Source organism: Neolamprologus multifasciatus, chromosome 5 (assembly GCF_963576455.1).
Source record: "Neolamprologus multifasciatus chromosome 5, fNeoMul1.2, whole genome shotgun sequence".
Classification (NCBI taxonomy): Eukaryota; Metazoa; Chordata; class Actinopteri; order Cichliformes; family Cichlidae; genus Neolamprologus; species Neolamprologus multifasciatus.
This window is the reverse complement of record NC_140443.1, coordinates 30145889-30157016: the sequence shown is the minus strand read 5'-3', so window position 1 is coordinate 30157016 and position 11128 is coordinate 30145889. Positions and strand designations below refer to the sequence as shown.

General features: G+C 39.7%; 1 protein-coding gene across 1 annotated transcript; it reads right to left on the bottom strand.

Annotated features, from left to right (window-relative positions):
• Positions 1 to 2771: 2771 nt before the first annotated feature.
• Positions 2772 to 6532, bottom strand: LOC146519062 (blue-sensitive opsin-like). The gene is made up of 5 exons (XM_085158629.1): positions 4641 to 6532; positions 4357 to 4525; positions 4094 to 4259; positions 3587 to 3826; positions 2772 to 3027 (listed from the first exon to the last, which is right to left on the bottom strand). Exons 1-5 carry the CDS (start codon positions 5017 to 5019, stop codon positions 2926 to 2928), a joined length of 1056 nt encoding a protein of 351 aa, XP_085014755.1. The 5' UTR covers positions 5020 to 6532; the 3' UTR covers positions 2772 to 2925.
• Between the last annotated feature and the right edge of the window lie 4596 nt (positions 6533 to 11128).

The following is an 11128-nucleotide window of genomic DNA, read 5'->3' as shown; positions in this document are numbered from 1 at the left end:
TGTGTATTGTATATATTTTATTTTCTGCCTGTAAACTCCATTTTGGCAGTTTGCATTGAGTGACAAACTTGCAGACTCACTTTTAGAAGCCATGCAATAAAAACACTTGCTCATCCTACTCTCAAACCTTTACTTTTACTACATAGTAAATGTTTTATACAGCGTGTCAGAAAAAAGCCCTTTGCAAGCAGGAAAGAGAACAGAATCTTCAGCTTGAGAGCGGTCCAGTTCTTTGAAATCACAAAAAACAGCACGGTCTGTTCATCACTGTCACGCAAGTGGCTTACATTTTGCTGCAGACTTCTTTTCTGTAGTTTTCATCTACATGTAAATATTTAGGGTTAGCCGGAAAAGACGAGTGCTGGTGGAGTGTTTTAGAACTATTGCTTTAGGAAAAGTAGAAATAAAACACATCTCACTTCACATCAAAATATATTTAGCTTTAGTTTGTGTTTTTTTTACTTGATCTATAGTCATGCATTTTATTTGCAGTAGCTGTCTTGTGAGTAGGGATGGGTACCGGTATCCGGTGCCATTACGGCACCGGTTCTGACATAAACGGTAGTAACCAGACCGAAGAGCAGCACACATTTCGGTGCTTTTTTTTTCCTGAAATGTCATACACTTTGGATTCTAGCCAATCATTTTACCTTTGCAAGCGTAGTAGGCGGGTCCAGGTACGTACGTTCTTTTAGAGCAGAGCTACAGATTAAAAATGCCCAAGGCGAAGCGGTCAAAAGTCTGGCTGTACTTCACAGCAAAAGACGCAAACTCAGCAGCCTGCAACAAGTGCTTTAAGCTGATACTGTGCAAAGGAGGTAACTCTACGAATCTGATAAAACACCTGGCGACGTATAGCATTTTGTTAAAAGCCGAGAAATGCGCTGTATTTGATAGCTTGCTGCGAGACCTCACACCGTGCACATCTACTGCGGGTGGGTTGCCTGTTATCGGACCCGGAGTTAGCAACATCCCCCAAGAACCCGAAGAGGAGAGTCCTGGCCCCTAGCCCTGCCAGTGTAGCAGAAATGATGACGGATGTTCTTCTCTGCGTGAGTAGCTTAATGTTGTTTGTGTGTAATTTACGTTGAGTAGGCTCACCACGTTATTACATTAATGCATGTAAGGTGAACTAGCAAACACCGTCGTAGTTACATGCGGCTGTCTTCTTGTTTGATGGCAGATACTCCCTTCACCAGGGCCAAAAAGGCTAAAATGACCAAAGAAAAAGTGGAAAACAGCTAAACATGAGAGGTTTTTGGACCAATTTTGTGTTCTCCATTCTTTAAGCACCGGTTCGAGCACCGTTTAAGCACCGGCACTGTTTCAAAAGTACCGGTTTGGTACTGGTATCGGATAAAACCTAAACGATACCCATCCCTAGTTTTTAGATTTCACTATACAAGCACTGCTAGCCCTGCTTGCCCCAACTGAAAGACGCTGGTTGTGTCTTTCAGTTTTAGTTCAGTGGTTGTGTGTGATGACACTAGATGACAAGGGAATATTAACTAAGCAGGATGGCCCATGGGGGCGGTCTATCCTATCGGGTCCTCTACCAGAGGCCTGGGAGCTTGAGGGTCCTGTGCAGCATCTTAGCTGTTCCTAGGACTGCGATCTTCTGGACAGAGATCTCCGATGTTGTTCCTGGGATCTGCTGGAGCCACCTAGCGCTCCGATTACCACTGGGACCACTGATACCTTCACCCTCCACATCTTCTCGAGCTCTTCTCTGAGCTCTTGGTATTTCTCAAGTTTCTCGTGTTCCTTCTTCCTGATGTTGCTGTCATTCAGAACCGCTACATCTATCACTATGGCCATCTTCTTCTATTTGTCTACAACCACTATGTTTGGTTGGAGCCACCATTTTGTCTGTCTGTATCTGGAAGTCCCACTGCTCTGTCATTCTCCACCACCCTCCTGGGCATCTTCCATTTTGACCTTGGGACTTCCAGGCCATATTCTATGTTTGTTTTGGGGTTGTTGTTTTTTTTCATTTCCAAACCTATAAGGTGACATTTGATACAGGTGGACAGCTAGTTTTTACTGCTGGTGACAGAGACCTGGCAGACCCTGTGACCCTGTCTTTGTTTGGATAAGTTGACCAAACATAGCAGTTTCACTGACTTCTGGTTGAAAAGTCCTTTTGCATAAAAGTCTTTTGGGAAAAATCCCACAGCTCCCGTGATTGACACTAGCACTTTTCTGAAGAATTCATGGTCACAGTTGTTTTTCTAGTCTTATGAAAGACAACATGATGTTAATTAAACTGTGGTCTGAGAGTCAGAGAGGATGACAAACAAGGGTAAGGTTAAGAACCGATCTACCTAACTGAACAGTCACGTTGCAGTTACATGTGTATCCGATGTCCACCAGTGTCTCAGCCATGCCCACTCCTTCACTGATCATGTCCACTTTAAAAATACCAAGATGGCTGAAGGATATGACTATGGCTCATGGTGCTTATGTGAAATACAGATTGTTATGTTATATAACACCTTTCTGAACAATATAATATTTTGTATTTTGGTTGCATGAGAGTGACCTGAACGAAATAAGTTTAAGACAATAAGACAAAAATATTTCACTAATAAAAGTACAAATACATATTAATCACACGCTAAATAGCATAAATAATAAATATAACATTTGAAATGATAACAAAAATACTTTTATATAACACACTATAATATACTCTCATAGTGCACTTTTTAACAACTTCTAAGTGTTGGAGAAAAACACAGAGCAAGTGAAAACGTGTTTTCAGTCAAGCACAGAGATTCAGTAAAGATTTTGTGTCTGTTTTTTATTTGTATTTTCATTTTGCAGATTATTCCTACTTAAATCACAACATTTTTACATATGATAAAATACATGTACATTCTTTGTAATTTACAGTTCAGAAATCAGCGAGCATTGACGTGTTGCCTAAGCAGGCCCAACTTTGGAAACTTCAGTCACCGATTGTGTTGTTGAGCTCTCCTCCTCACCTCCTCCCATCCCCATCATCGCTAACATACATGTACGGAACTGCAAGGGAAAAACATATTTGTAGATTAAATCTCCTGTGCAAAGTTATAAAGTATCATATTTTTTATGCATAAAAAACACCTCAATTATTTATAGCTTTAGGACCACAGCTAAGATATGGTACAGCCTATATAAAGTTAAGAAAATAAGTTGGTTAGTAGACTTTTGCACCAAAAACATCTTCAAAGCATGAACATCTTGCCCAAGGACACGTGTATGGACTGGAGTCGCCAGGGATCCAACCACTGACTTGTTGCTCTACCTTCTAACAGAGTCACAGCAAGGGAACTGAGCCATTGACCCCCAGATTACCCCTACCTATAATCCCTTTTATTTACATTCCTTCTAAATGGGACAAAAATTAACCAAACATGTTGTTTAAGTTGGATATAAAATAGTCACAGTATGAGATACACACAAATAAAGTAGAGCATCGATTCAAAGCTCCTGCACATCAGATAACTTTAAAACATGTTGTTTGGTGTATTAAAAACCAGGAGAAGACAACCCATTTTCTTCTAAATAACTTAGTACTTACTCGGCACAGCATGTAACTGACCTGTTTATTAAAGACCACATAGATAACAGGGTTGTAGACTGCTGAAGCCTTTGAGAAACAGGACGGTATAGTCGCCAATCTCAGATCGAATGACTGCCCACGGTTGTTCACAACCCAAAGAGAAAAGGAGGCATATGGCAACCAGCACACCAAGAAGCCGAACACCATGATCACCACCATCCTGGTCACTTCCCTCTCTGCCTTCTGGGTGGAGGCAGACTCAGCTTGGGCCTTGACTGCCTGTTAATGCGGGATTGATCAGGGTCATGTTGGAAAGGTTACTTTGAAAAAAATCACAAGTCATGTGAATAAATAGAAGAGTTTACGTTGTACTTTGATCTTGCATATATTAATAACACTAAGCGTGTCAGTTTGAATGGTAAGTAGATCTGGCCTGTTAGATTTTGGCTTTGATAGGATATAAGAGAGCATTTGTTTAAGTATACATGCTTCTCAGTCATCAAGAGAATAATTTCAGTAGACCAAAACCATCTCATTTTGTCTCACCACTTTCAGTGTGATGAGCAGCTGGGAGTAGCAGAAGATAATCGTGGTCAAAGGAACAGCAAAGCAGAAGCAGAACAGGAACATCACATAGGACTCATTGTTGTATTTGTTGTTTGTGGTGTACCAGTCTGGCCCACAGGAGCACTGTAGGCCTTCTGGAATATACCTGCAAGGAAAAGTAGAAGCACGTTGATTGTACAGTTCTACTTAAATGCATTGTGTTGCCAGCTGATTTTCTGAAGTATGTTGTGTCTGTTGCTTACCTGCTCCATCCGAACAGTGGAGGAGCTGAGGCAATCACTGCAAAAAACCAAGTGAATGCACAGCAGGCTATAGCGTGGTCGGGCTTGAAAACAAAGTTACCGAGCGGCTTGCAAATCACAAGCCATCGCTCGAAAGCTATCACAGCAAGGGACCACAGGCTTACCATACCTGCAATGACAGGAAAACCCTTTAACTCCCTCTAGAAATCAGCATAAATAAGTCTATTTAAAGGGAGATGGGCTACAACTGATTTTTACAGTGTTGTCTGCAGCCAATGACTTACCACCGAGTGTTGCCATGAAACCTTCGATCTTGCATGCTAGCGCACCAAAGATGAAATATCTGAATGAAAAACTGCAGCAGGCAGTGAAGGAGCCCACAGTGGACACAAGAAGGTTTGCTGCTGCCAAGTTCAACAGGATGTAGTTGAGGTGGGATCGAAGTTTCTTGTATTGGATGGTGCATGTAATGGTAAGGGCGTTGATAAAAGTGCCAAAAATAAATACGAATAACATGAAAACTGCCATGGCGTAAAAGGTGGCAGTATCCCCCAAGTGGTCCTGTGGAACCAGAAAAGGGCTAAGTGACGTGATGTTGTTTGTGTCCAGGCTGACAGGTATCCAGAAGTCTTCTGGCAGCTCCATATCACGATTACCCCTCATTTTGCTTATTTAGAAACAACGTTCTCCTGCTGATGTTACGGCTCAAATTAGGTATCGCGCACGCTCTGCCAAATAATAAATTTAAGGAGCAAACATGAACGCTGTGCGGTTAGGAATTCTACCGTCTCTTGTCTTTATTGGCTGTGTGCGTCGTATTGACGTTTATAAAGGGTTTCATGACACTGATCGCTATAAAGTGGTTAATTGATTATTTAATTGACTAAGTAATTAATTGACTAATTTAATTGCCTTCATAGCTTTTCATTTTATTAACTGGTGTTAATGCTTCTGTGGTTTCCAGTTCTGTGTTGCGTGCTGTGATGCTAAATTCCGAGATTTGGTTATTTGACAGATATCTGAATTAACAAGTATTTGAATCTGGGAACAAACACAAGCATATTTGGACTTCCAAAAAGCTGTGCAAACCTAGATATGTTTTTGGCATCCAAACTTGGTTAAAGAGGTTAATCCCTCTTTCCTAAGGAAGTTCCCTGCCGGTCTTCGCCTGCTAATCTGGTTTCCAATCACATTATATTTGATAATCTCTTGTTAAGTGGATTACACCCTATTTTGCATGGGGATTTAACTCAAGCTTTGTGTTACCTCCTTGGCATTTTGCTGCCTTCGCTGAGCTTAAGGGAGCGTCTTTGTAGCACTAGCATGCAAGATTGAAGGTTTTATGGTAACACTCTGTGGTACGATTTAAGCTGGCGGGTTAATCGCAGAATTTGCTCATTGTCGTCCCAACGATCCGATACAGAGGAGGATGTGCATAAGCATACTTAAGAGGAAGAAAGTTAGAGGAGGAAAATAGAATTATTAAACTAGCTTGCTCAACACTTTCTTATTTCTAACTTTATTTCATTTTAATGGGCAAAAAAGTTATAGACTATTTCATACAGGAAAAACAAAATTGCATAACCTCAGCAATTTGGTGTGGATGTGAATATTAACAAAATACAGTTATGATATGCACAGCCAGTCAGCAGCAGTTTATAAAAAATTACATGCATTTCCACTCGAAGCAGGTCCAACTTATGTTGAGGAGTCTTCATCCTTATTTCTGCTCATCCTCAGCATCTTTATTTATTTGTTTTTCTTAACATTGAAAAAAGATGTTGATAAAAATTTCTGTTTCTATAGTTTATTTATATAAGCTGCTGTTTCCTGATGCATTGCAGCTGCTTTAATAAGACATTTTAATTTAAACCTGTTTGTTAGTTTATATTATTTTTGGGATCTTTTAATTATGGAAAGGAACACAAGGGACTTCTACAGACTGCAAGTTTCCAGAATGCGGAGACACGTGATGTCCATGCTGTTCTTTGGTGCTTGCCAAAAATTGGCAGGAGGTCCTAAAGATCTGTTTATCAAGGACAACATGGACAACTAGGTTAAAGACTGCAGGGGATCTTGGAAAAGACAGACACCATAGAAGCAAATCTCAAATCAAAAGACTTATGGTGGTTGTTCACAAGTACAAAAGCAAAGCTGGAATGTATCATGTCAGGAAGCCCAGCACAAAGATCAACACCATCCTGGTCACCTTGTTGTTGGGCTTCAGGGTGGACGCAGATCCAGCTTGGGTCTTTGCTGCCTGTCAAGTAAGAAAACAAGATGACTTACATGGCTTCTGCATGTTCAGCAAGTCACCCATCTGCTTGTTTCATTACAGAAAAATGACCTTTGCATAGTATGTACCTGAGTTTGAGAGCTGGCCCTAAGGGACTAGAAAGACACTGAAGTGTGTGATATTGTCCACATCCACAGGAATGGGGCAGTTTGTGTGATGTTCAGTGCAGCATCTATTGTAGGTGTGCTGGAGTAAAGCAGCAGAGGGAGTGGGAATACATTTACAGGCCTGTCAAACATTTAAATACTTAATTAATTCAATGATTAAACAATTATTTATTCATTAAGTAAGCGACAGCATTAAGAGGGTTGTGGGTTTGAAACTGCATGGGGCCTTCCTCTGTGGAATTGTTCTTACTGTGCATGTGAGGCTTTTCTCAGGAAGTTCACTCCATATAACAAAAACCTATATGACAAGTTAATTAGTAGGTCTTAATTGGAATTTTATGTAACTTTGATCTTGTCACATCACTCTCTGAAGTTGGCAGTCACCCTGTCCAGGCTGTACTCTGCCTCTCACAGTATCAGCTGACTTGACCCCTATGACTGTAACTGGATGTATTGATGGATTTATCCAGAAAAAGAAAAAGCAACTCCTCCAGGAATATCACCAGAAGCAAGAAATATAAAAATGAAAAATTAGAAGCCAATATCTGTTTTTAGGGTATGCTCAACATAATGAACATGAAGTAATGGCTTTCTACTGACAAACATGTTTCCACAGATAAGCAAACACGTTAGCGTGTGCCAATGCACAAGATGGTTCAATTAGCTCCACTATAGAGTTGAAGGACACGGTTTTGGGATCTGCTAATCCAGGTACCAACGCTATTACGACAGCAAATCACATTCAGTCTGATCTTGATTAACCTGCTTGCTGTTAGTACTAGGATGGATGATCTTGAACTTCATTATCGTATCAGGCTCAAGAAAGGATTATCCGATGTGGAGGATGGATCTCTGCAGACGGCAGAGTTTGGGCATTTTTTCCCACTTCAGAACAAAATACAGCAGGACAGACATAATGTTGATAGTCTCTTCATGACAAGTAGGTGAAGAACGTGGGGAATATTGTCTTTGTGAGTTCTACTGTGGAAATGCACACTCACTGTAAAAAACAACAACAACAAAGAAACTGTGTAATTTAACAGTGTTTTCCTATTAATTCTCCAGGAATTTAAATATATTAAATATCAGCAAAATTAAAAAAACAGACTGTGGACTTACAGGTCGAACCTGTAACTGTGAATGACGATTTTTTCCCACATAGAAACACTATAAAAGAAAGACTATTCACAAATTCAGCTCGATTTCAGAAATATATAATTGTTTTAATACTGTAAATACTGTACATATAGGACATTTGATGCAATGAGTGAAAATTAATAGCAAAGGAAGTCAAAGTATAGGGTCTGAAATTTTGCATACATTTGTTTATTATTTAGCAGATATCTTGTGTAATTATAAAGCTTTTACAGTAAAATAATGCTTTAGCTGTTAAAGCTGTACAGTTCCTAAACAGTAACAAGTAAACCCGCAATCTCATTATTGTAAAAGGACATTTGGGCCAACCTTAAATCAGACAACTAATGCCAGAGTTTCACAAAGACTTGACCCAGACTGCTTTCTTTATTTGACAGATGTTGTTGTGAATGTGAATAACACATACAGTACAAGTACATATGAGAATTCTAAGGACTGTCTGCTGTACATGTGTTTATTATAAAGTAGTATATGTATATTTTTTAAAAATAAAATTAATCAAAAATAGGTCATAAACACATTTAGTGTACATGTTGGTGGTTAGCATCATGCCATCATCTCTGCGCATCCTCCACCTGTGCTTTCAACACAAACACCTCTTATGCCCACCCAACTCAGCCTGCTCTGGCCTGTGACGATTCAGTTTTGGACCTTAAATAATAAAAGCATTGAGAACATTATAATAAGTATCCTACTTTGCTCCATAGACTGCTGTCATTTCCTTATGAGGCATTTTATTTAGGGCAATGCCATTGTAATGAGCTTCTGCCAGCATTAAAGAAATAATATCAGTCTCCACCAGGTGGCATGCCATCCAGCTTCAGACTACCATACAAACCCACCAATCCATCCTCTCGAAATTTAGCGTATGAGAGGTCCAGAATTATTTGCCGTAGATGTCTTCTACCCCTAGATTCTTTACTTGGGACAATAACATGAAGTGAGGTAAATGGTTGTCTGTCTCTCTGTGTTTGCCCTGCAACACATTAGTGATCTGTCCAGAGGGTATCCTACCTTTTGCCCAGTGTGAGCTGGATAGGCCTTAAATTCAAACCAAAGAAGATGGATGGACTATGGGTGGGTGGATGATGGATGGATATTATTGGCAGGTGATAGACGTACATTTAGGCAGTTACCATTCCAAACAGAAGGCACAAAAGTAGCTTGTTAAGAAATAGAATGGATAATTCCTTTGTCCAGACTCTTTCATCTGCAACAAGGTAAACCTAAAAGATGTGTTTTGACTCAAAAGTGATCCTCAGTCACTGCACTCCAGTCTAAGATTAACTGATTTTTGTATTTTCCTATAAATAATAATAATAATAAATCTCACCGCCTACTGATGCGGCAAATGGTGCATACAAACTCACCAGACTGCAAGAAATGTAGTGGCTGTAATAAAAGTAACTGGGTTTATTCCACCCCAATACCTAAATGAAACACCTTGCATGGGCTTTGTGTGTGATTAAGAAAGCAATTAAGATAACATCCATTTAGAACAGAGGGTAAATGTAAGACCATCAAGGACGTGATGCTGTTCTTGTCACTGTGTTACTGTGTTTGTACACAGGTGTGACCCTCCGTGCAAGTCCCTAAAATGAAGCATTTGGTAGAAAAAAAAGAAAACATTTAGGTACATGTTCTGAAGATGCTCAGTGAAGATCTGTGGACGATCCCAGGATGTGTGAACAAAAAACAAAATGATGTGCAATCTGGTGCATGATGTTTTCTTTTTAAACAACAAAATACATAGAACTCCTACTTTACAACCTTGCTCATCATTCGTGACAACTCTGTGCTGTGACAAATCAACCCTTTACAAGATTATTTACCTTTAGAATTCCAGAATACAAGTTTATAAAGCCAAACAACCTCACAGATGTGGGCAAATATAAATATGAATGAGTCAGACAGCCTGCTGTAGTGGTGGGAGGAAAAAAAAATCCCTTCTCAAAATCCCGCTGTTATAATCCTTGATCCATGTCACTTGAGTGACATCATGATCTCTTTAGGGTTTGAAAGCTCAGCTCTCCTGCCATTATCTAAGACTCTTAATGAGTTTAAACAATTACTGGTATCTGAGCACCACTGACCTTGCCCAGTCTGCTGTACTCATCCAGGTGAGCACATGTATGAGAAACATGGACAGTATGTCAGCATGTACTACAAAAAATATATATGTGCTGTGTTTTCATGACCCAATCTGGTTAAAATCTAAACATGACAATAATAATGATAATAAAAATACAGTGACACAGATCAAGATTTTTCACAGTACAGCATTTTTAGACATCACTCAGCAAGACGTGAACAAGAGTGTTTTTCCAAGCGTTCTGTGATCTCTGCTATTTCCTTTGTTTTCGTTCTTTTGGCAGAGGTTGTGCTTGGCTTTCTAGGAAGCTTTCATCCTTTTATCTCATCATTATCGTCATGACGGCCCTAACGAGTTTCCAATCTGTCTGTTGAGACTTCCGAGACATAATCCCTTTTCTGCAGCACGCATGAAATGTCCACTGAAATGGCTTTACCATTGTAGTTTCTTTCTTTCTAGTTCTTTCTAAATAAAAACAATCTTGACCAAACACAATATGAGGAATAGTTATTCTTTAGTTTTTCTGCATCAATGGCAATTTTCTTCATTTTAGGTTTGATCAGAAAAACAAAGGGACCTATTTGAGTGTGCAGCTGTAGTTGGACCTTATAGCCTATTTGATGGTCATTTCCAGCGTTGCGCAAAAGTCGTGAATCATCCTTCATTTCTTTATATTCTGATGGGCTTGAAAGTCAATGGTATGACTTTATTTATTCTTCAAAACACTGTGAACTTTCCTAGGCAGGTTTTCTTGTGATTTCTTTAAGAAGTCTTCAGGAATAGTTCTCCAGGCTTCTTGAAGGACATTCAAAGCTTTTCTTTGGATGTTGGCGTCCTTTTGTTATGTTCAATAATGTTGAGCTCCACACTCTGGGGAGGCCAATCCATGACTCGTGGTGCTTCACTGTGTTTGTTCTATCCAGGTATGGTTTTACTACGCTGGCAGTGCGTTTGGGATCATCATCCTGAAAAATGAAGCCGTTGCAAATCAAATTCTTTCCAGAGGGTATTGCATAATGGATCAAAATCTGATGGAACATTTCTTTGTTCATAATTAGATCAGTCTTGACAAATCCCCAACACCACTGGCTGAAATACAGCCCCAAACTGTGATAGAGCTTT